We start from the raw sequence: 26,628 nt of genomic DNA on the forward strand, positions 1-26,628 counted from the left end.
GCAAGGATTGTAGGAACGTAGAGATCTCGGAGGGTTGTAGGGCTGGCGGAGGTTACAGAGATAGGGAGGGGCGAGGGCCATGAAGGAGTTTGAAAACAAGGATGAGAATTTTAAAATCAAGGCATTCCTGGACCGGGAGCCAGTGTAGGTCAGTGAGCACAGGGGGGGATGTGTGAACGGGACTTGGCGCGAGTTAGGATACGGACAGCAGAGTTTTGTATGAGCTCAAGTTTATGGATGGTGGAAGATGGGAGGCCGGCCAGGAGAGCATTGGAATAGTCAAGTCTAGAGATAACAAACTAAACTAAATGGTACAATTTTAAAGGGGGTTCAGGAACAGAGACCTGGGTGTATATGTACACAAATCTTTGAAAGTGGCAGGGCAAGTTGAGAAGGTTGTTAAAGCATACGGGATCCTGGGCTTTATTAACAGAAGCATAGATTACAAAAGCAAGGATGTTATACTAAACCTTTATAAACACTGGTCAGGCCTCAGCTGGAGAATTGTGTTCAATTCTGGGCACCACACTTTAGGAAGGATGTCAAGGCCTTAGAGAGGGTGCAGAGGAGATTTACTAGAATGGTGCCAGGGATGAGGGACTTCAGTTATGTGGAGAGACTGGAGAAGCTGGGATTGTTCTCCTTAGAACAGAGAAGGTTAAGGGGAGATTTGATAGAGGTGTTCAAAATCATGAACAGTTTTGATAGAGTAAATAAGGAGAAACTGTTTCCAGTGGCAGAAGGGTCGGAAACCAGAGGAGTTTTAAGGTGATCATCAAAAGAGCCAAAGGCAACATGAGGAAACATTTTTTTTAACGCAGCGAGTTGTGATGATCTGGAATTCACTGCCTGAAAGGGCGGTGGAAGCAGATTCAATAATAACTTTCAAAAGGGAATTAGATAAATACTCGAAGGGGGAAAACTTACAGGGCTATGGGGAAAGAGCAGGGGAGTGGAACTAATTGGATAGATCTTTGAAAGAGTCGGCACAGGCACAATGGGCCGAATGGCCTCCTGTACCATACTATAATATGATGAACTCTCCGAGATCTCTGTGCTGCTCCAGTTCCTGCCTCTTGCACATCCCCGATTTTCATCGTTTTACCACTGGCGGCCGTGCCTTCAGCCATGTAGGCCCCAAGCTCTCGAATTCCCTCCCTAAACCTCTCCGCCTCTCTCTCCTCCTTTAAGACTCTCCTTAAAACCTACCTCTTTGACCAAGCTGTTGGTCACCTGTCCTAATATCTCATGTGACTTGGTGTCAAATTATGCTTGATAATCACTCCTGCGAAGTGTTTTACTGTGTTAAAGGCGCTATATAAATGCAAGTTGTTGTAGTCTGAATGGCCTTCTCCTGGTCCCATGTACTTTATTTTGCATCAGTGACTGATATTTACAACAGCTTTGCCGCTGAGCTCCCCATCACGAGCGGGCACTGAGCAGAACTTAGGCTGTTCCAGCTGGGATCAGCAACATGAGAGGCTCCGTGCCAGGACATTCTACATAGTTAAGAGGTTACTTTCAGGGTATCATTGGTGAAGCAGCTTCTTCAAACTACTGCTGAATGACAGGGCAATGTGTGGAAAGCAGAAAGGGTAAAGGTCTGTAAGATGATCTTCACATTTAATAGTCCGAACACCACTCGTGTCACTTGTACCATTACAGCTGCCAGATTCCAATAAGAGAACGGTCACCTGTTCATTCCTAAATACACTGGTTTATCCCATAATCGGGACACTGGTCTATAGTGGCTACAAAAGTTACATCCTGCTTTCACCAGTCAGTGGTTCAGCTGTTGAGGACGGAGACTGAGAGCTAACTGTATAGGGAATCATACTGCATCACAATGTCTTATCATCAAGTATATGATTGTCACATAAAAATTAACTGAATAGTGGAATGTAATTCTTAATCACAGTAAAAGCCTCAGAATAACCAGTGATTAAAACAGAATGTATCTTTACTAGTCACTATAAACCAGTTAGAGGGAACAGAGTCTCATGGCCTGGTATATTCCTCACTCTACCATTACCAACAAGCCAGGGGATCAACCCTGGTTCAATGAGGAGTGTAGAAGAGCATGCCAGGAACAGCACCAGGCGTACCGAGAAATGAGGTGCCAACCTGGTGAAGCTACAACTCAGGACTACATGCATGCTAAACAGCGGAAGCAGCAAGCTACAGACAGAGCTAAGCGATTCCACAACCAATGGATCAGATCAAAGCTCTGCAGTCCTGCCACATCCAGTCGTGAATGGTGGTGGACAATTAAACAACTAATGGGAGGAGGAGGCTCCGTGAACATCCCCATCCTCAATGATGGCGGAGCCCGGCACGAGTGCAAAAGACAAGGCTGAAGTGTTTGCAACCATCTTCAGCCAGAAGTTCCTGTGACTTTACCATTCCTTTTCTATATTTAAATCCCATGCAATAAAAATTGAATTGGACTTCCTCAGTCTCTATAAACCAATGGCCCTTCCTATCATTCCCTCACTCCAATACACAACAGGCCCCTACCCCACATACCCAACCAAGCTTCTGTATTCAAAAGCAAAATACTGCGGATGCTGGAAATCCAAAATAAAAACAGAAGATGCTGGAAATACTCAGCAAGTCAGGCTGCATCTGTGGAGAAAGAAACAGATTTAACGTTTGAGGTCGAAGACCCTTCGTCAGGACTCTGTATTCTCACCTGCTGTATTACTTATACCTTCCATGGCAGAGCAAACTTCAGTTAATCAATAAGAACTGAAGAAGCAACACTCCACACCACTGATGACCTTCACTTAATCAGACCTGCTGGAAAACAAACTCACCCAGTTGGCTAACTTATGATTCTTATCAGTTACTGTCGCAGGAGTCAGACTGAAGAGTTAGTTAATATTTAAAAGGCGGTTGCTTCATCAGGAATGATGTGGATGAGCCCTGTCTGCTGTTCACTTTGTGTGTGTGTGTTCTGGCTGACATCCTGAAGTAGGTTCACACTCTAAAGCCCCTGATTTTAACCTGGGGTGAGTGTGGGGCATGGGGGGGCCGGGGCGGGTGGGAGGCAACCACAACGGCACTGGTTTCAGGCTTGAGGCTATTTTAACTCGCGAGACTCACTACCATCTTCCAAAACGGACTCACACCCCAACCCAGCGGGAATGATGAGAAATATAGGAACAGGTGGCGGCCATTTAGCCCCTCGAGCCTGTTCCGCCATTCAATGAGATCACGGCTGATCTGTGACCTAACTCCATTTACCCGCCTTAGCCCCATATCCCTTAATACCTTAGTTAACAAAAATTGATCAATCTCAAGATTTAAAATGCACAACCGAGCTAGCATCAGCTGCCATTTGTGGACGAATTTTCCAAACTTCTCCCCCACTTTACGTATAGAAGTTTTTCCTAACGTCACTCCTGACTCTAATTTTTACACGATAGAATCATAGAATGGTCACAGCACAGACGGAGGCCGTACACCCCGTGCCGGCTCTTTATAAGAACAATCCAGTTAGTCCCACTCCCCCGCTCTTTCCCCGCAGCCCTGCAAATTTTTTCCCTTTAAATATTTATCCAATTCCTTTTTGAAAGGCACGACTGAATCTGCTTCCACCAATGGAAACAGTTTCTCTTTGTTTACAATATCTAGACCTTCATGATTTTGAAAATCTCGATCAAATCTCCTCTTATCCTTGTCTGCTTTAAGGAAAACAACCCCAGCTTCTCCAGTCTCTCCACGTAACTAAAGTCCCTCATCCCTGGAATCAGTCTAGTAAATCTCTTCTGCAGCCTCTCTAAGGCCTTCACATCTTTCCTCAAGTGCGGTGCCCAGAACTGGACACAATACTCCAGTTGTGGCCAAACCAGTGTTTTATAAAGGTTCATCGTGACTTCCTTGCTTTTGTACTCTATGCCTCTATTTATAAAGCCCAGGATCCCGTATGCTTTTTAACCACTTTCTCAACCTGCCCTGCCAACTTCAACGATTTGTGCACATATACCCCCCCAGATCTCTCTGATCCTGCACCACCTTAGGATTATACCCTCTAGTTTATATTGCCTCTCCTCATTCTTCCTGCCAAAATGTATCACTTCACACTTCTCTGTGTTAAATTTCATCTGCCACGTGTCCGCCCATTCCACCAACCTGTCTATATCCTCTTGAAGTCTATCACTATCCTCCTCACTGTTTACTACCCCTCAAAGTTTTGTGTCATCTGCAAATTTTGAAATTGTGCCCTGTACACCCAAGTCCAAGTCATTAATATATATCAAGAAAAGCAGTGGTCCCAGCACTGACCCCTGGGGAACACCACTGTACACCTCCCTCCAGTCCGAAAAACAACCGTTCCAGATCATAACCACTCGCTGCGTTAAAAAGCGAGGGATAAATGTTGACCAATACAATGGGAGAGCTCCCCTGCGTCTTTTCGATCACAGGATCTTTTACGTCCACCTGAGGGGGCAGGCAGACAGGGCCTTGATTTAACAACTCCCTCAGTACAATACTGAAGCATCACCTAGATTATGTGCTTAAGTCTGTGGAGTGGGGCTTGAGCACAGGATTTGCTGACTCCGAGGCGAGGGTACCATCGCTGAGCCAAGGCCAATACCTCAGCTACAGAGATGGCCGTCATTTGTTGAAGAGCCGGCAGACTCTGAGCTCGTGACGAGCCACTCCGTTATTTCAAAACTTTCAAGGCAGCCCACTGCCACCCTCTCAAGGTAATCAGCGATGGGCAATAAATGGCAACCTTACTGGTGACACCTACTTCCGAAAATGAATTTAAAAAACAGCCAGATTAATAGGTAATACCAGAGGAGAGCCAGACCACCCAGCACTACTCACCCTCCGGGATCTATATCCTAGCCCTAAGATGCAAAGCCTTTCCCAGGAGCTTTGTCTCAGGCAGCTGTGCTTCAGTTATGAAGCTTTGGAGGAGCTGCATTCTCTGCTACAGCCAAATCTGCAACCAATGTCCACAGCACCGAGGGCTCTCACTGTGACACAGAACATGATCACAACAGGGCTGCACATTCCACCATTTGCTGCACGTCAATGGGAAGTCGAACATGAACCTCCATATGTATCGGATGCTCTGCTGGCAGCCACCTCATCATGGCAGGACTCGAGATCATGAGTTACGTGCTCTACAGCCAAGGGCTGACAGGTCTTATGCCTCTGGTCAACATCATCAGGCTCCACTAATGCTTTTCCTTCCTTCTCCACAGTGAGGGTCTTGGCCAACGCTCCACACCTCTCCGCTGGCCGGCTCGGCTGGCTCGGCCGGTACCCGACTCCTCAGACTACTTGTCATGCTCTTACCTTAGATAACTCCCAATTTCAACATTTGCCCTGTACTGACCCGCCACATGCTCTGACCCGGCTTTTTCAATGTTCTTTCCCCCTCAAGAAAACCAGACAAAGGGCCATGGCTCTCAGCACCCCGAGTTAGACAATAGGAGAGGCGGTGAGGCCAATCAGCAAGTAGAGGTTGGATGTCACTGAGCTTGGGTTCGATAATCCTGTATTGTAAGAAAAAGGAAGGACTGACTGAGGTGGTGAGTTTTGCAGGGAAATGTCCTGGGAAAGAATTTTTAAATAAAATTTGTTCTTGGGATGTGGGTGACTCTGGTGAGGCAGTATTTATTGTCCCTTATTCTCCTCAGGGCATTAAGAGGCACCAGTCACATGTAGTTTAGATCAGGCGTCGGGGGGGCAGTTCCCTTTCCCCAAGGACATTCGTGATCCAGTTGGCTTATTACGATAATCCGGCAGCTCTCATGGTCATTTTTTCCTAGGGCCAGGCCACAAATTACCAGATTTATTTAACTCAACGTCGCAGTTTACCAGGATGGGATTGGAACTCTCAACCTCTCTGTCGTTAGTTCACTGCCACGACCACTAAGCTACTGCCTCCTCTTCGAGAGCCTGAGTAGGAGATGGTGCAATGAGTTTGACTTCAAAAAGTGTGAAATTTGAAACGTGTGTATGATGGAGATGAGGAAGGATGCAGCAGTCACACTGAAGGAAGGTTATATGGTCTCATCTGACTATTCGCTGGAGGGGGCTGCACTGTCTCATTTCACCATCAGCCGTTCGATCGAGATACTATTGGTACATGAAGATGGCTATGGAAGGAGCTTGGAAAACAATAGCAATTTAAAAAACAGAAGTTAGAAAGTGAATTTCAGGTGCAGAGAAAGTGCTTTGGATCAGCAACTGCCATCCTTTCAACAATTGTAAACAATTTTACAACACCAAGTTATAGTCCAACGATTTTATTTGAAATTTACAAGCTTTTGGAGGCTTCCTCCTTCCTCAGGTAAATGTCAGGAACTCCTCGAAGCCTACGCATTTATAAATCACAGAACAATACATGGTGATTACAGATAGTCTTTGCAACTGCTCTTTCAAAAGAGGCCATCCCCTATGGACAGGCCCTGCGAATACACAGGGTCTGCTCAGACGAGGAGGAACGCGATGGACACATACAGACGCTGAAAGACGCCCTAGTAAGAACGGGATATGACGCTCGACTCATCGATCGACAGTTCCGACGGGCCACAGCGAAAAATCGCACAGACCTCCTCAGAAGACAAACACGGGACGCAACCAACAGAGTACCCTTCGTCGTCCAGTACGTCCCCGGAGCGGAGAAACTACGCCATGTTCTCCGCAGCCTTCAACATGTCATCGATGACGACGAACACCTCGCTATGGCCATCCCCACGCCTCCACTACTCGCCTTTAAACAGCCACCCAACCTCAAACAGACCATCGTTCGCAGCAAATTACCCAGCTTTCAGGAGAACAGCGTCCACGACACCACACAACCCTGCCACGGTAACCTCTGCAAGACATGCCAGATCATCGACACAGATACCACCATCACACGAGAGGACACCACCCACCAGGTACATGGTTCATACTCCTGTGACTCGGCCAACGTTGTCTACCTCATACGTTGCAGGAAAGGATGCCCCAGAGCATGGTACATTGGCGAGACCATGCAGACACTGCGACAACGGATGAACGGACACCGCGCAACAATCGCCAGACAGGAGGGTTCCCTCCCAGTCGGGGAACACTTCTGCAGTCAAGGACATTCAGCCACCGATCTTCGGGTAAGCGTACTCCAAGGCGGCCTTCGAGACACACGACAACGCAAAATCGTCGAGCAGAAATTGATAGCCAAGTTCCGCACCCATGAGGACGGCCTCAACCGGGATCTTGGGTCCATGTCACGCTACACGTAACCCCACCAGCGAACAAAAGCTATCTGTTTTTAATATAACGGGTCAATTGCTGGCTTTCTCTGCCTTCCGGATTTTTCTGCCTCTCTGTTTTTTTTTCTGTTTGTTTTTTTTTGTTGACTGTATATTCGGGGGCTCTGTAGGTGACACCTCTCTGTCTGAACACGGTGACTGCCTTGGCAACGGGCAGTTGCAAAGACAATCTGTAATTACCATGTATTGTTCTGTGATTTATAAATGCGTAGGCTTCGAGGAGTTCCTGACATTTACCTGAGGAAGGAGGTAGCCTCCGAAAGCTTGTAAATGTCAAATAAAATCGTTGGACTATAACTTGGTGTTGTCAAATTGTTTACAATTGTCAACCCCAGTCCATCACCGGCATCTCCACATCCTTTTAACAGACTGACCTCACCGTGACCTGTTCTCTAGCCAGGTTCACATCGAATGGTCTCAAACCTACAGATACTCTCCACTTCAACGGCCTCTCCTGGTAAAATTCCACAACTCAATTACCCTTTGGGTGAAGAAGTTGTCCCTGATTTCCCTTCTAGCTCCCAACTTCCCGATGTTTAATGTGCCCTTGAGAGTTGAACAATTTGCCTGGTTTACCTTCATCAATCCCCAACATAAATCGAGCAAATTTCAGATCAGCTCAAACAATCTTTTCTAAAGAAATCAAGCCCGACTCCCTTAACATTTCCCTGTAACTTAAATTCCTGAAACTAGGGGCCATCTTTGTTACTTTCCTGTGCACACAATGGTGGTGAATAATATCGTAGTGGAGGCTGGAATTCTGTGGGTGCACCAATGATAACCCTGACTCTCAGTGATATCCTTCACTTTCAAATGTCACTATTACTGAGTTGTTTCTTTGTTATTTTCTTCACTTGTATCTGTGCTGGTTCACTATCATTTATTTCTCAGAATGCGAATGTTTCAAATGAGTCCAAACATCTCAAGGTGATAACATAAAGAAAGTAGCAATGAGCAATACCAAACAAACAGTTAGTTATTAAGTAAAATTACACTTGGGAATTGCCAAGTCAGCTTTGTGCTGCAGAGTTACATCCAATTAACTTACTGAATCCAGTGTTTTTGAAGGTGCCTCAGCTGAGCTATCCACAGATATCCAGAGCAGCACTGGGCACGCAGGGACTTGTAGGCGGTTACACGGAGTAACTGCGTGCACGGATCTGCAGGCAGTGCTCTGAAGTTCACAGAAAGCTGGTGTGCCCAGCATAACTGAACAGAGTTACTCACCTCACCTAGCTCCGAGGTAACTGTCTCTTAACCTGAGCAATCCAACTCCCAGCGGGAGGGAGGTATCAACAGTGCAACGACCGTTGTTCTTTGATGTTGTGATGCTAGAACGTGCAGTGGATTCTGAAAATCACATGGCTCTTGGTGAGTGGAAAGAAGAAAACCAATTTCACCATAAGACCAACACCCGGGTGAGTCGTGGGTCACGTTTATTTTTATTCGTTCATGGGATGTGGGCGTCGCTGGCGAGGCCGGCATTTATTGCCCATCCCTAATTGCCCTTGAGAAGGTGGTGGTGAGCCGCCTTCTTGAACCGCTGCAGTCCGTGTGGTGAAGGTTCTCCCACAGTGCTGTTAGGAAGGGAGTTCCAGGATTTTGACCCAGCGACGATGAAGGAACGGCCGATATATTTCCAAGTCGGGATGGTTTGTGACTTGGAGGGGAACGTGCAGGTGGTGTTGTTCCCATGTGCCTGCTGCCCTTGTCCTTCTAGGTGGTAGAGGTCGCGGGTTTGGGAGGTGCTGTCGAAGAAGCCTTGGCGAGTTGCTGCAGTGCATCCTGTGGATGGTACACACTGCAGCCACAGTGCGCCGGTGGTGAAGGGAGTGAATGTTTAGGGTGGTGGATGGGGTGCCAATCAAGCGGGCTGCTTTGTCCTGGATGGTGTCGAGCTTCTTGAGTGTTGTTGCAGCTGCACTCATCCAGACAAGTGGAGAGTATTCCATCACACTCCTGACTTGTGCCTTGTAGATGGTGGAAAGGCTTTGGGGAGTCAGGAGGTGAGTCACTCGCCGCAGAATACCCAGCCTCTGACCTGCTCTCGTAGCCACAGTATTTATATGGCTGGTCCAGTTAAGTTTCTGGTCAATGGTGACCCCCAGAATGTTGATGGTGGGGGATTCGGCGATGGTAAAACCGTTGAATGTCAAGGGGAGGTGGTTAGACTCTCTCTTGTTGGAGATGGTCATTGCCTGGCACTCGTCTGGCGTGAATGTTATTTGCCACTTATCAGCCCAAGCCTGGATGTTGTCCAGGTCTTGCTCCATGCGGGCTCGGACTGCTTCATTATTTGAGGGGTTGTGAATGGAAATGAACACTGTGCAATCATCAGCGAACATCCCCATTTCTGACCTTATGATGGTGGGAAGGTCATTGATGAAGCAGCTGAAGATGGTTGGGCCTAGGACACTGCCCTGAGGAACTCCTGCAGCAATGCCCTGGGGCTGAGATGATTAGCCTCCAACAACCACTACCATCTTCCTTTGTGCTATGTATGACTCCAGCCACTGGAGAGTTTTCCCCCCGATTCCCATTGACTTCAATTTCATTAGGGCTCCTTGGTGCCACACTCGGTCAAATGCTGCCTTGATATCAAGGGCAGTCACTCTCACCTCACCTCTGGGATTCAGCTCTTTTGTCCATGTTTGGACCAAGGCTGTAATGAGGTCTGGAGCAGAGTGGTCCTGGCGGAACCCAAACTGAGCATCCGTGAGCAGGTTATTGGTGAGTAAGTGCCGCTTGATAGCACTGTCGACGACACCTTCCATCACTTTGCTGATGATTGAGAGTAGACTGATGGGGCGGTAATTGGCCGGATTGGATTTGTCCTGCTTTTTGTGGACAGGACATACCTGGGCAATTTTCCACATTGTCAGGTAGATGCCAGTCTTGTAGCTGTACTGGAACAGTTTGGCTAGAGGCGCAGCTAGTTCTGGAGCACAAGTCTTCAGCACTGCAGCTGGGATGTTGTCGGGGCCCATAGCCTTTGCTGTATCCAGTGCACTCAGCCGCTTCTTGATATCACGTGGAGTGAATCAAATTGGCTGAAGACTGGCTTCTGTGATGGTGGGGATATCGGGAGGAGGCCGAGATGGATCATCCACTTGGCACTTCTGGCTGAAGATGGTTGCAAACGCTTCAGCCTTGTCTTTTGCACGCACGTGCTGGACTCCGCCATCATTGAGGATGGGGATGTTTGCAGAGCCTCCTCCTCCCGTTAGTTGTTTAATTGTCCACCACCATTCACGACTGGATGTGGCAGGACTGCAGAGCTTTGATCTGAGCCGTTGGTTGTGGAATCGCTTAGCTCTGTCTATGGCATGTTGCTTCTGCTGTTTAGCATGGATGTAGTCCTGAGTTGTAGCTTCACCAGGTTGGCACCTCATTTTTAGGTACGCCTGGTGCTGCTCCTGGCATGCTCTTCTACACTCCTCATTGAGCCAGGATTGATCCCCTGGCTTGCTGGTAATGGTAGAGTGAGGAATATGCCGGGCCATGAGGTTACAGATTGTGCTGGAATACAATTCTGCTGCTGCTGATGGCCCACAGCGCCTCATGGATGCCCAGTTTGCCGTTCACAGACCCGGGTGAGTCACCGGCCATGTGATGCAGTTAATGCCTGATGCGTTGTGCCTGCCAGTTCACCATTCATTTTTAAAACTGCATTTGCTCTGCCAGTGGAACAAGTGCAAAAAATAAAACAAACTGATCTCGGGTATTAGATTCGCAGCCAAATCAGCCTTGTAAAATGACAGTCTCTGTTCAAGACAGCCTTGCATTTAGGTAGCACTTACCACATCTCAGAAATGTCCCAAAGAGCTTCACATACAATCAGTTACTTTGACGTGCAGTGACTGTTGTTCGGGGTAAAAGTTCGGCCAATTAACCAGGCTTCATTCAATCTAGGCTGAGCATTCTCCAAATACTCTCTTGTATACACATGCATATCATAGAATCATAGCAATTACAGCACAGGAGGCCATTCATCCCAACTTGCCTGGGCTACGACTAGGTTTTCAACCCGAGGTACCTTTTTAAATCCCATTTCCCTACCCTTGCATGAATCCCTTTTAAATTCCTCCTTTTCAAACAGCCAATTCCCATTCAAAAGATGTTATAATTACCTCAATACCCAGTTGTGGGAAAGCACTGTACGTTCTAATAACTCTGTCAAAATATTTCTTTTAACTTACCCTTTAGGAACATAGAAACAGGAGTAGGCCATTCAGCCCCTCGAGCCTGTTCTGCCATTCAATGAGATCATGGCTGATCTGTGACCTAACTCCATATACCCACTTTAACCAAAAGTATTAAGGAATATGAGGCTAACAAAAATCTATCAATCTCAGATTTAAAATTAACAATTGAGCTAGCATCAAATGCCGTTTGCGGAAGAGAGTTCCCAACTTCTACCGCCCTTTGTGTGTAGAAGTGTTTCCTAACTTCACTCCTGAAAGTCCTGGCTCTAATTTTTAGGCTATGTCCCCTACTCCTAGACTCCCCAACCAGCGGTAATAGTTTCTCTCTACCTACCCTATCAGTTCCCCTTAATATCTTGAAAACTTTGATCAAATCACCCCTTAATCGTCTAAATTCCAGGGAATACAACCCTAGTTTGTGTAATCTCTCCTCGTAATTTAACCCTTGGAGTCCAGGTATCATTCTAGTAAATCTACACTGCACTCCCTCCAAGGCCAATATATCCTTCCTAAAGTGAGGTGCCCAGAACTGAACACAATACTCCAGGTGTGGTCTAACCAGGGTTTTGTATAGCTGTAGTATAACTTCTATCCCCTTGTATTCTAGTCCTCTAGATATAAAGGCCAGCATTCCATTAGCCTTTTTGATTATTTTCTGTACCTGTCCATGACATTTTAATGATCTATGTACATGGACCCCAAAGTCTCTTTGGACCTCCACTGTTTCGAGCTTTTCACCATTTAGAAAATACTCTGATTTATCCTTTTTAGATCCAAAGTGGATGACCTCACACTCGCCGACATAGAAATCCATTTGCCACAGTTTTGCCCATTCAATTAATCTATTAATATCTCTGTAATTTTATGCTTCCATCTACACTGCTTACAATGCTGCCTATCTTTGTGTCATCGGCAAACTTGCATATGTGGCTCTCTATTCTGTCATTTAAGTCATTAATAAATACAGTGAATAGTTGAGGCTCCAACACAGATCCCTGTGGGACTCCACTAGTCACATCCTGCCAATTTGAGTACCTGTCCATTATCCCTACTCTGTCTCGTCTCCTGCTGCTCAGACAATTTCCTAACCAGGTCAATAATCTGCCCTCAATTCCACGAGCTTCAACTTTAGTTAACAGTCTTGTGTGAGGTACTTTATCGAAGGCCTTCTGGAAGTCCATAGAAACATCTATAGACATCCCCCTGTCCATTATTCAAAAAGTTCAATCAGGTTCTTCAGGCATGACCTACCCTTTACAAATCCATGCTGGCTCGCTCTGGTTCATTCTTTTAGTGATAAGAAAGAAAGAAAACAAATTTATATATTGCCTTTCACGACCTCCCAAAGCATTTTGCAGCTAGTTAAGTACTTTGAAGTGAAGTCACTGATGTAATGTAGGAAAACACGGCAGCTAATTTGATCACAGCAAGGCCCCACAAACAGCAATGAGATAAATGGCCAGATAATCTGATCTAGTGACATTGGTTAAAGGATAAATTTTGGCCAGGACACCAGGAGAACTCCCATGCTCTTCTTTAAGTAGTGCCATGAGATCTTTTATATCGTCTGAGGGGGCAGACAGGGCCTCATGTAACGTCTCAACTGAAAAATGGCACCTCCCATACTGCAGCACTCCTTCTGCATTGATGAGTCAGCCTAGGTTATGTGTTTGGAGTCTCTGGAGTGGGGTTAAAACCCACACTTTCTGACTCAAATTCTACCACTGAGCCAAGTCTGACACCGGATAATCCTGGACCATTGCCCCTCGTAACTGATTCACCAACCATTGAAAACAATGCTTCACTATGTACCCTCTCAAAATCACTCATCGTTTTTGCAAACCTGTATTAGATCCTATCTTAACCTTCTCTATTCCAGTGAGAAAGACCCAACATTTTTGACCCTTTCCTTATAATTACAAGCTCTCATTCCGTTTCAATCTTGTGATTACTGTACCCTCGCAATGGTTCTCATATCCTATCTAGAATTAAATGGCCAAGGCCGCATGCAACATTCTAACCAATGTTGGTTACAAATATTCAGATCTTCTACAAAGAAAGAACAAACTTGCATTTATATAATGCCTTTTATGACCTCAAGGAGTCCCAAAACACTTCATAAGTAGTATTTTTATGTATTAAAACCTGAATATAATAAAAGTCTTGCATCTAGTACATCTGGCACATTTGCCATATTGCAAAGTGTACGACACTCCTGGATCTGATTGTCTCAAATATCATTCATAAAAGAACTGCAAATCACAACTGAATAAATTGTAAAAGAAAAGAAAGCCACTCATCTTCTACTGGTTCTTCCTGACTTTGGTAACCTGGCCTCTCCCCAAGGTGAGGAGCAGGGGATTTACAAGCAGCCGCCAATCTAGGTATTGACAGACCAACGCTGCTCACCCTCAAGTTTTCCTCCACAACAATTAGCCAGTAACCGGCTTCGTGTTGTGGCTATTTCCAAATGGGAATAGTTGATCAGGTAGAAAATCAGATTTCTGCTCTGGCATTAAAAAAGGAGAAGCCACATTTTTAATGATTTTTATCCATCAAAGTGAGAGAGATATCAGTGCTAGAAAACTTTCCATGTCAGAGATCAATCATTCCCAGGTCACGTGTAGAACAACCAGATACAGAAAAGCTTCCTCTGCTTGCTGCAACAATGTGCCTCATCCCCAAACTCAGACTAGTGCCCATTTCTGCAAAAGGGGTGGCATTTTAAAATTCCCCACCCCATCTTAACACCTTGACTGAGCAGCATTGCCAATCTGTGCTGAAATATCAGCAGTCTGGTGTTTGTCGGATACATGTCCATTCGGAACCTGACTGAGGCTGCTCAAACTCATCTTACCGAAGTCGTGATTAGATGAAACCAAGCTTAGATTTTAAAAGCCTGTAGATTGTAGGAAAAAGGGAAGTCTGAGGGAGGTGGGGAATTCCACAGCTTTGAGGTCCTGGGAAAGAATGACTTAGATTGGGAAATGGTGGAATGAATCTTGATTTCAACACAGTGAGGTACAGGAAGAACATGTACGATGGCCGATTTGGAACTTAGGAAGAACACACACACATATACACACACACACACCCAACTTGTGCTCAGCTGTTATCTGGTAAGGCACGCACATTCTGACATCCAAACTCAAACCAGTTTGTCCGAGGATACAAAAGTACTGGTGATGATGATTGATTACTACCACACTGCCAAACACATGCTCTGGGCACTCCAGCTGCCTCGAGCATTAATAGGAATATAGGAAGAGGAGTAGGCCATTCAGCCCCTCGAGCCTGTTCCGCCATTTGATAAGATCATGGCTGATCTGTGATCTAACTCCATATACCTGCCTTTGGCCCATATCCCTTAATACCTTTGGTTGCCAAAAAGCTATCCATCTCACATTTAAATTTAGCAATTGAGCTAGTATCAATTGCCGTTTGCGGAAGAGAGTTCCAAACTTCGACCACCCTTTGTGTGTAGAAATGTTTTCTAATCTCACTCCTGAAAGGTTTGGTTCTAATTTTTAGACTGTGCCCCCTACTCCTAGAATCCCCAACCAGCGGAAATAGTTTCTCTCTATCCACCCTATCTGTTCCCCTTAATATCTTATAAACTTCGATCAGATCACCCCTTAACCTTCTAAACTAGAGACTATAACCCCAATTTGTGTAATCTCTCCTCGTAACTTAACCCTTGAAGTCCGGGTATTATTCTAGTAAACCTACGCTGCACTCCCTCCAAGGCCAATATGTCCTTACGAAGGTGCGGTGCCCAGAACTGCTCACAGTGCTCCAGGTGCGGTCTAGCCAGGGTTTTGTATAGCTGCAGCATAACTTCTGCCCCCTTGTACTCTAGTTCTCCAGATATAAAGGCCAGCATTCCATTAGCCTTCTTGATTATTTTCTGCACCTGTTCATGACACTTCAATGATCTCTGTACCTGAACCCCTAAGTCCCTTTGGACATCCACTGTTTTTAACTTTTTACCATTTAGAAAGTACCCTGTTCTATCCTTTTTTGATCCAAAGTGGATGACCTCACATTTGTCCACATTGAATTCCATTTGCCACAGTTTTGCCCATTCACCTAATCTATCGATATCCCTTTGTAATTTTATGTTTCCATCTACACTGCTTACAATGCCACCAATCTTTGTGTCATCGGCAAACTTAGATATGAGACTTTCTATGCCTTCATCTAAGTCGTTAATAAATATTGTGAATAATTGAGGCCCCAAGACAGATCCCTGCGGGACTCCACTAGTCACATCCTGCCAATGTGAGTACCTTCCCATTATCCCTACTCTCTGTCGCCTTTCGCTCAGCCAACTTCCTAACCAAGTCCGTACTTTTCCCTCGATTCCATGGGCTTCTATCTTAGCTAACAGACTCTTATGTGGGACCTTATCAAATGCCTTCTGGAAGTCCATATAAATAACATCCATTGACATTCCCCTGTCCACTACTTTAGTCACCTCTTCAAAAAATTTAATCAGGTTTGTCAGGCACGACCTACCTTTCACAAATCCATGCTGGCTCTCTCTGATTAACTGAAAATTCTCGAGGTGTTCAGTCACCCTATCCTTAATTATAGACTCAGCATTTTCCCCATAACAGATGTTAGGCTAACTGGTCTATAATTCCCCGGTTTCCCTCTCTCTCCTTTCTTAAAAAGCGGAGTGACATGTGCAATTTTCCAATCCAGAGGGACAGTTCCTGAATCTAGAGAACTTTGAAAGATTATAGTTAGGGCATCCGCAATGTGCTCACCTACTTCCTTCAAAACCCTGGGATGGAAACCATCTGGTCCTGGGGATTTGTCACTCTTTAGTGCTATTATTTTCTTCATTACTGTTGCTTTACTTATGTTAATTTTATTGAGTCCCTGTCCCCGATTCAATATTAGTTTTCTTGGGATTTCCGGTATTTTCTTTAAATACTGACGCAAAGTAATTGTTCAACATGTCCGCCATTTCCCCATTGTCAATGACAATATCCCCACTTTCAGTTTTAAGGGGCCAACACTGCTCCTGACCACCCTCTTTTTCCTAATATAACTATAAAAGTTCTTCGTATTAGTTTTGATATCCCTTGCAAGTTTCTTTTCATACTCTCTTTTTGTAGTCCTTACTATCTGTTTTGTTGATCTTTGTATCTTTCCCATTCGCCAAGATCTGTGCCATTTTTTGCCTTTTTGTATGCCCTTTCCTTATGTCTTATACTATCCCTTACCTCTTTAGTTGTCCATGGCTTTTTTTTTGACAAGTAGAGTTCTTGCCTCTCGGGGGTATAAACCGATTCTGTATCACGTTAAATGTTTCTTTAAACATTTCCCACTGATCATCAGTCATTTTACCCATTAACAAATTTGCCCAGTTTACTGTGGACAGTCTCTGTCTCATCCCATTGAAGTCGGCCTTACCAAAGTCTTGAATCTTAGCAGCTGACTCACTTTTTTCCCTTTCAAACACGACATTGAACTCGATCATGTTATGATCGCTATTGGATAGATGTTCACGCACAGTTAAGCTGTTAACTAAATCTGGTTCATTACTCATTACTAAATCTAGTATGGCTTGCCCCCTTGTTGCCTCTCGGACATACTGCTGTAGAAAACTATCCCGGACACACTCAAGAAATTCACTACCTTTCTGACAGTTGCTAGTCTGATTTTCCCAATCTATGTGAAGGTTAAAGTCCCCCATTAAGACCACTATGCCTTTCTTACATGCTTGTCTAATCTCTACATTTATACAATCTAGCACTTCAGAGCTGCTGCCAGGGCTCCTATATACAACTCCCACAATAGTCTTAGATCCTTTCCTATTTCTCAATTCAACCCATAAGGTCTCTGTTGGCTGCTTATCTCTCGTTATATCCTCCTTTATCATTGAAGTGATTTCATCTCTAATCATTAAGGCTACTCCTCCCCCTCTTCCATTTTCCCTATCTCTCCTGTAGACCTTGTAACCTGGTATAAGATCCACAGGAGAGATAGGGAAAATGGAATAGGGGGAGGAGTAGCCTTAGTGATTAGAGATGAAATCAATTCAATGAGGCTCTGTTACAAGTTGAACCCCAAGTAACCCCAAATGTGTAGCTTCAACAAAGAACCACAACATAAAACCGTACAAATCAGGAAACCCTCTTCAGCTACATGGAGGCGGTGCAATAACTGGGTAAGAGAACATCTAATGAACTGGAGTTTTTAAACTCTTCGCCTCCAACTTTCATGCAGAAACCATTGATGATTTGGCCTTTTGCATCCTTCCCATATTGCTGCTCCCACAATGCTTAGTCAGATAATGACTACAACGTATTGCTGCTACTGAGGACATTAAAAAGTGTTTGGTTGTTCTTTGTTACCAAATGTGATCCACTGAGTGGATTTGCAGATGACACCAAGATTGGTGGCATTGTGGACAGTGAAGAAGGTTATCTAGGATTGCAACGGGATCTTGATAAATTGGGCCAGTGGGCCGATGAATGGCAGATGGAGTTTAATTTAGATAAATGTGAGGTGATGCATTTTGGTAGATCGAATCAGGCCAGGACCTACTCCGTTAATGGTAGGGCGTTGGGGAGAGTTATAGAACAAAGAGATCTAGGAGTACAGGTTCATAGCTCCTTGAAAGTGGAGTCACAGGTGGATAGGGTGGTGAAGAAGGCATTCAGCATGCTTGGTTTCATTGGTCAGAACATTGAATACAGGAGTTGGGATGTCTTGTTGAAGTTGTACAAGACATTAGTAAGGCCACACTTGGAATACTGTGTACAGTTCTGGTCACCCTATTATAGAAAGGATATTATTAAACTAGAAAGAGTGCAGAAAAGATTTACTAGGATGCTACCGGGACTTGATGGTTTGACTTATAGGGAGAGGTTAGACAGACTGGGACTTTTTTCCCTGGAGAGTAGGAGGTTTCGGGGTGATCTTATAGAAGTCTATAAAATAATGAGGGGCATAGATAAGGTAGATAGTCAAAATCTTTTCCCAAAGGTAGGGGAGTCTATAACGAGGGGACATCGATTTAAGGTGAGAGGGGAAAGATACAAAAGGGTCCAGAGGGGCAATTTTTTCACTCAAAGGGTGGTGAGTGTCTGGAACGAGCTGCCAGAGGCAGTAGTGGCGGCGGGTACAATTTTGTCTTTTAAAAAGCATTTGGACAGTTACATGGGTAAGATGGGTATAGAGGGATATGGGCCAAGTGCAGGCCACTGGGACTAGCTTAGTGGTATAAACTGGGCGACATGGACATGTTGGGCCGAAGGGCCTGTTTCCATGTTGTAAACTGCTCTGATTCTATGAGTTTGAAACTATGACACTCAAGTCAGTCAGAACACCACCTTTTCAAATTGTGAACACATTTGGAAGGCCAAGGTGGTGACTGAACATTGCAATGATCCACGTTAATCCTCTGCAGGATCTCAGTCCAACAACACAACCCCATTCTTCACTTCTGACCAGTTACACATAACAGATTACATTACCATATCACAACAGCATAGGAGCTGTCCTGTAGAGTATTTGACCATCTCAGTCTACACCTGCCTTTCTAGCATCTGATCCTATCACCAACCACAGATCTCAGCAGCTCCGTTTTGTAGATGTTAATTGGCACAGTGACCACCATTGACTTTAGGAGCTGGGACAACGCTGACCACTGACACTGGGATTCTGGGCCACAGATAACTCACTCTGGGGGGAAATAAAATAACCTAACCTGATGGGATATCCATCAATCCCGATTTTCAATTCTTTGGATCCGATATAAAATTACATACATAGAATTTTACACCACTGAAACAGGCCAATCGGCCCAACTGGTCTATTCCAGCGTTTATGCTCCACATGAGTCTCCTCCCACTTTACTTCATCCTATTCCTTTCTCCCTCGTGTTTATCAAGCTTCCCCTTAAATGCATCTGCGCCAGTCGTCTCAACTACTCCTTATGGTAGCAAGTTCCACATTCTCACCACTCTCTGGGTAAAGAAGTTTCTCCTGAATTCTATACTGGATGATTTAATGACTGTCTTATATTTATGGCCCCTAGTTCTGGTCTCCCCCACAAGTGGAAACATCTTCTCCACATCTACCCTATCAAATCCTTTCATAATCTTAAAGACCTCTATCAGGTCATCTCTCAGCCTTCGCTTTTCCAGAGAAAAGAGCCCCAGCCTGCTCAATCGTTCTTGATAAGTATAACCTCTCAGTTCTGGTATGATCTGAGGAAATCCTTATGCACCTGCTCCAGTGCCTCTACATCCTTTTTATAATATGGAGACCAGAAGTGTTCGCTGCACTCCAAGGTTCTTTACAGGTTTAACATAACTCCTCTGCTTTTCAATTCTGTCCCTCTAGACGTGAACCCCAGTGCTGGTTTGCTTTTTTTTCCCTCTGCTCCTCTACCCCATTTAGACTCTTATTATCCAAGCAGTATGTGGCTCCCTTAATCTTCCTACCAAAATGCATCACTTCACTTACCTATATTGAAATTAATTTGCCAATATATGCCCATTCTGCACGTTTATTGATGTCTTCCTGTATTTTGTCGCGGTCCTCCTCGGTATTAACTATACCCTTCAGTTTATTGTCACCGCAAATTTTGAAATTGTACTTCTGATTCCCGAGTCCAAATCGTTTATGTAAGTGGTGAACCACAGTGGTCCCAGCACCGATCCCTGTGGAACATCACTTCCCACCTTTTGCCAGTCTGAGTAACTACCTTTAACTCTTACTCTATGTTTTCTGTTTTGTAGCCAGCTTGCTATCCATTCTGCTACTTGTCCCCTGACTCCACATGCTCTGACGTTAGTCATGAGTCTACTATGCAGTACCTTATCGAAGGTCTTTTGAAAATCCAAATATATTACATCTACTACATTACTCTTGTCTACCCTTTCTGTTACTACTTCAAAGAATTCAATAAGATTGGTCAAGCATCACTCTCCCTTTTGAAATCCGTGCTGACTATCCTTTATTATATTTTCTGGATATTTTTCTATTACATCTTTGAGTAAAGATTCTATTATCTTTCCTATCAATAACATTAAGCTAACTGGTCTATAGTTCCCGGGACTTGTTCTATCTCCCTTTTTAAACATAGGCATCACATTATCTGTCCACCAGTCCTCTGGCACTATTCCCTTTTCTAGTGAATTTTTATAAATATGTAATAGTGCCTCTGCTGGATCCGTCTGGATCAAGGGTTTTACTGTCTCTAAGTTTTATCTCTTTAAATATTTAAATAGATATTTAAATTATCAATTTAAATATTTCCAACTGCTGTTCTCTGACTTTGTCAATATTCTTTCCAATTTACCTTCTCTCCTTCCATCCTCATCCCCTTATAATTAGCTTTTTCCTAATCTATTACTTTGGTCTTTGTCTTACCTACGTATAGCCCATGGGATTAAAGGGACAGTGGCAGTGTGGATACAAAATTGGCTACGGGACAGAAAGCAGAGAGTGGTGGTGAACAGTTGTTTTTCAGACTGGAGGTCAGTATTAGGACCACTGCTCTTTTTGATATATATTAATGACCTGGACTTGGGTATAGAGCGTATAATTTCAAAGTTTGCAGATGACACAAAACTCGGAAATATAGTAAACAATGTGGAGGATAGTAACAGACTTCAGGAGGACAGAGACAGACTGGTGAAATGGGCAGACACGTGGCAGATGAAATTTAACACAGAAGTGTGAAGTGATACATTTTGATAGGAAGAATGAGAGGCAACATAAACGAAATTGTACAATTTTAAAGAGGGTCCAGGAACAGAGAGACCTGGGGTTGCTCATACACAAATCTTTGAAGGTGGCAGGACAAGTTGAGAAGGTTGTTAAAAAAGCATATGGGATCCTGGGCTCTATTAATAGAGGCACAGAGTACAAAAGCAAGGAAATTATACTAAACTTTTATAAAACCTCAGATGGAATATTGTGTTCAATTCTGGGCAACACACTTTAGGAAAGATGTCAAGGCCTTAGAGAGGGTGTAGAAGAGATTTACTAGAATGATTCCAGGGATGAGGGACTTCAGTTATGTGGAGAGACTGGAGAAGCTGGGATTGTTCTCCTTAGAACAGAGAAGGTTAAGGGGAGATTTGATAGAGGTGTTCAAAATCATGAAGGGTTTTGACAGAGTAAATAAGGAGAAACTGTTTCCAGTGGCAGAAGGGTCGGTAACCAGAGGACACAGATTTAAGGAGATCGGCAAAAGAGCCAGAGGCGACATGAGGAAACATTTTATTTACACAGCGAGTTGTTATGATCTGAAATACACTGCCTGGTGGTGGAAGGAGATTCAATAACAAATTTCAGAAGGGAATTGGTTAAATATTTGAAGGGAAAAAGTTTACAGGGCTACGGGGAAAGAGCAGGGGAATGGGACTAATTGGATAGCTCAGTCAAAGAGCCAGCACAGGCACGATGAGCCAGATGGCCTCCTCCTGTGCTGTACCTACTATGATACTATGTCCCTCTCAATAATTATCTAAAACCTTATTATGTTATGATCGCTATTGCTTAGATGCTCCCCTACGCTTACTTCTCTTATCTGCTCTAGTTCATTTCCCATTACTAGATCCAGAGTGATTCCTCTCTTTTTGGGCTTCTTATGTACTGGATAAGAAAGGAGTTCAGTACACAATGAGAAAGTCCATTCCCCTTTCCCCACCTCTTCTTGCCAGTTTATTTGGGGTTCGTTGAAATCTCCCATAATTATTATTCGATATCTTTTACTCATTTGATAGATTTGCCTATATATTTCTCCATCCCCATTCCTTGCACTATTAGGTGGTCAGTAATAGACCCCTATCAGCGTGATCGATCCCTTCTTATCCTTTAACTCAATCCATATGGATTCTGTTTCTATGTTAATGTTAGTTATGTCATTTTCTTCTACTGCCATGATTAGTACAGCTATCCTAACCCTTCTTCTTCCTTCCCTATTCTTTCTAAATAAGTTATATCCTGAATATTTAACTGCCAATCCTGTCCTTTATGTAGCCATGTTTCAGATATCTACTACATCTGGTTCCTGGACGAGTTATTGCCTCCAGTTCCCCCGTCTTGTTTCGGATGCTGTGTACGTTGCTGTACAGGCAATTTGATTTGTTTTTATTAATCATTCCTCTCGCTTTATTTTTAACAGTTATTTTGTAATTATGTTCGACAACTTTATCTGTTCCCTGACCGTTTCGGAATAAGGAACCTGTACTCTCATCTCCTTTTTCCTTTAATTGCAGGCTCCTGTTATTTCTACCAGATCTGTCCCCCCGCCCTGTCTTAGTAGTTTAAAAACTAGACGTTTTGCCCATTTCCTTCCAAACCGTACTAACTTTCATCAAACACCTGAGAAAATCACTGACATAAATTAACTTACCATCTGAGGAGTAAACCGAGTCACAGAAGGTCACAGCCAGTAAGTACCAGACCACATGGAGAGCTCCCATACTTCAATCCAGAATGACCTGCAAGAGGAACAAACTCAATGACTAACTTTGACATTCCATCTTTCTACCCCTATTCCTCCTCTCCTCCAACCTGGTTGTTCTTCGTTGTACTATTCCATAGGTGTCACCCAAGTCCCAGTTCAGTTCAGACTCTACACAGTGAGTGGTGGCAGGCTATTTTACCATAGGATCATTGTGACTAAGCCCGATCCTGTCCTCATCTGACATCCATACACGTACAGCAGGGGTCGCTGAACTTTCACCAGAAGCACAAACCCTCCTAAATTCCAATCCCTCGGTGCTGACAGCAATTGTAGCATCGAACAAACCAAGGCTGAGATCAACCAACTCAGCAATCAAGCCTGAAACCCACAGATATATGTGACTTTACCAATCAAACACTCCCAGCACAGATAAAGATTAAAACTTCCACTACACTGTCCCATCAAACACTCCCAGAGCAGGTACAGCACGGGTTAGATACAGAGTAAAGCTCCCTCTACACTGTCCCGTCAAACACTCCCAGGACAGGTACAGCACGGGTTAGATACAGAGTAAAGCTCCCTCTACACTGTCCCATCAAACACTCCCAGGGCAGGTACAGGGTTAGATACAGAGTGAGGCTCCCTCTACAATGTCCCATCAAACACTCCCAGGGCAGGTACAGCACGGGTTAGATACAGAGTAAAGCTCCCTTTACACTGTCCCATCAAACACTCCCAGGGCAGGTACAGCACGGGTTAGATACAGAGTAAAGCTCCCTTTACACTGTCCCATCAAACACTCCCAGGGCAGGTACAGCACGGGTTAGATACAGAGTAAAGCTCCCTTTACACTGTCCCATCAAACACTCCCAGGGCAGGTACAGCACGGGTTAGATGGAACAGACAGACAAAGTCAGGAACTATTCACAGCGAAATCACCGGCACAAACCAGCATCATAATATTCCATAATGCACCCCAGGCAAGGTCAGGAAGTGTATGCAGAGAAACCACAGGCACAAAGCAGCATCATAATACTCCATATTACCCAAGGAAGGATATACTTGCCTTAGAGATGGTGCAACAAAGGTTCACTAGATTGATTCCTGGGATGAGAGGAGATTGAGTAGAATGGGCCTATGCTCTCTGGAGTTTAGAGGAACGAGAGGTGATCTCATTGAAACATATAAAATTCTTAACAGGGCTTGACAGGGTAGATCTGGAGAGTCTCGAACTAGGGATCAGTCCTAAGATAAGGGGTCGGCCATTTAGGACTGAGATGAAGAAAAATTTCTTCACTCAGAGGGTTGTGATTCTTTGGAATTCTGTACCCCAGAGGGCAGTGGATGCTCAGTCATTGAGTATATTCAAGACTAAGATCGATGGATTTTTGGACACTAATTTTTGGACTCTGGAATCAAGGGATATGGGGATCGGGCAGGAAAGTGGAGATGAGGTTGAAGATCAGCCATGATCTTATTGAATGGCGGAGCAGGCTCGAGGGGCCGAATGGCCTACTCCTGCTCCTATTTCTTATGTTCTTATAATGCAGCCCAGGAACGATAAGCAGAGAAATCACCGGCACAAACCATAATACTCGATAGTGCGGCTCAGCAAAGCCTGCCATCACTTGTGTCATGATTCAAGTGAAGACTTTTTTTTAAATATTAAATTCACTGGACACAGTGAGCAGAGTCAGCCTGACTCGGATAGTACGACTCACGTCTTGCAGTTAGGTGCTCGTGGACTCGAGCCTCATTTTAGGATCCAAAAGCACAGTCCAGCTGATATTTCAATGCAGTCCTAAGGGAGAGCTACATTTAAATCAACCTTTGGACCAGAATCTGAGCGCCCTTCTGCCTATTCTGGTGATTCCGGTGGACATCGAAGATCGTACAACATTATTAAAGAGGACCAGGGGGTTCTCCCAGTGTCCGAACCAACATTCGCCCTCAACCAAGGCCACCGCAAACAGGCTATCTGGTCAATTGTAAGTTTACTACTTAGCTGCAAGGGATGATTCACTGTTGGGGTTTGAGATGGTTCTCAGAGCGTCCGAGTGAATCCATGATTACATTTCTTCAACATCCTTCCTATAGTGTGGAGCCAAATCCTGCACACAGTTCTTCAACTGTGGTCTTACTAAAGGTTTTATAAAGATTCACCATTACATCTCAACTTATATATTGTATACCCCTTGCCATTAAATCCAGTGTTCCATTCCTCCAGTGTCTATTCTTAATGGCCTTATCCACTTGAGGTGCTGCTTTTAAAGGACGTGTGTAGCTGAACCTCCCAAACCCCATCTGTTCTTCCACATCACCCAGCTTCTCCCAAAAGTATACACAATACTTCTTATTAAACCAAAATGTACCACTTCACCTTTACTGACACAAAATACTTCCTGCAACTTTTTCACCCATTCCACCATCGTCTCAATCTCTCCTTGCTGCTTCCTTTGGTCCTCGGAATTATTTACTGTGCCTCTTATTTTAGTATCATCCACAAACTTGGACTCCCTCTAGCCCTATATCCGAACACATATGAATAGTAGTAATCCCAGTGGGACACTGCTACCCATTCCAACCACTGTCAGACTTGATCAAAAGCAAAATACTGCGGATGCTGGAAATCTGAAATAACAACAGAAAATGCTGGAGATACTCAGCGGGTCAGGCAGCGACTGTGGAGAAAGAATCAGAGTTAATGTCTCAGGCTGGTGACCCTGCGACAGGACTTGATATCTGGAAGTTGTTAGCTGCGTAACAATGGACTGGAGTCATGAGCTGGACCGGCGTAGGGAGGGTGGTGCTCACTGCCGACTGCTCCTAAAACCCTTCATTCAAGAGGTGGGCGAGTTCAATCAGCTTCTTCCATGATTAGTCTCAGCCCAGCAAGACACTCCTACTCCATCCATGACAGGAAGCTGCACCTGGGCCTGTAAACAGGCCCCCAGACGGCCTCTGCTCACATTTCAAGCATCAACGCAGGACAGGAAGGATTACAACAGCCACATTCACAGGTAGAATCTTTACCTTCACCAGAGAAAAGAACTCCGACAGCTTCCTAGCCTCGGTGCTGGGCAAATTATTGGAATCAATTTTGAGGCACAGGTCATTTAGAAAGGCACGGATTAATCAAGGACAGTCAGCACGGATTTGTTTAGGGAAGGTCGTGTCTGACTGACTTGATTGAATTTTTTGAGGAGGTAACAAGGAGGGTCGATGAGGGTAGTGCATTTGATGTAGTCTACATGGATTTTAGCAAGGCTTTTGACAAGGTCCCACGTGGCAGACTGGTCAGAAAAGTAAACGCCCATGGGATCCAAGGGAAAGTGACAAATTGGATCCAAAATTGGCTCAGTGGCAGGAAGCAAAGGGTAATGGTCGAGGGGTGTTTTTGTGACTGGAAGGCTGTTTCCAGTGGGGTTGCGCAGGGCTCAGTACTGGGTCCCTTGCTTTTTGTGGTCCATGTCAATGATTTGGACTTGAATGTAGGGGGCATGATTAAGAAGTTTGCAGATGATACAAAAGTTGGCCATGTGGTTGATAGTGAGGAGGAAAGCTGTAGACTGCAGGAAGATATCAATGGACTGGTCAGATGGACAGAAAAGTGGCAAATGGAATTCAATCTGGAGAAGTGTGAGGTTATGCATTTGGGGAGAGCAAACAAGGCAAGGGAGTGCACAATAAATGGGAGGATACT

General features: G+C 44.6%; 1 protein-coding gene across 2 annotated transcripts in view; it reads right to left on the reverse strand.

The window, feature by feature from the left end:
• Nucleotides 1-26,628, reverse strand: part of LOC137320682 (growth hormone receptor-like) — a 221,288-nt gene that overhangs the window by 145,737 nt on the left and 48,923 nt on the right. Inside the window, exon 2 of one of the 2 annotated variants that reach the window (XM_067982360.1) lies at nt 22,872-22,959. In XM_067982360.1, coding sequence (XP_067838461.1) covers nt 22,872-22,941 — 70 coding nt within the window. In that variant the 5' untranslated portion in view covers nt 22,942-22,959. Of the gene's footprint in view, nt 1-22,871; nt 22,960-26,628 lie in introns of those variants that run through there. The other variant, XM_067982361.1, reaches the window with a different exon arrangement.

The sequence above is a fragment of the Heptranchias perlo genome, chromosome 4, assembly GCF_035084215.1.
Source record: "Heptranchias perlo isolate sHepPer1 chromosome 4, sHepPer1.hap1, whole genome shotgun sequence".
In the NCBI taxonomy this organism is placed as follows: Eukaryota; Metazoa; Chordata; class Chondrichthyes; order Hexanchiformes; family Hexanchidae; genus Heptranchias; species Heptranchias perlo.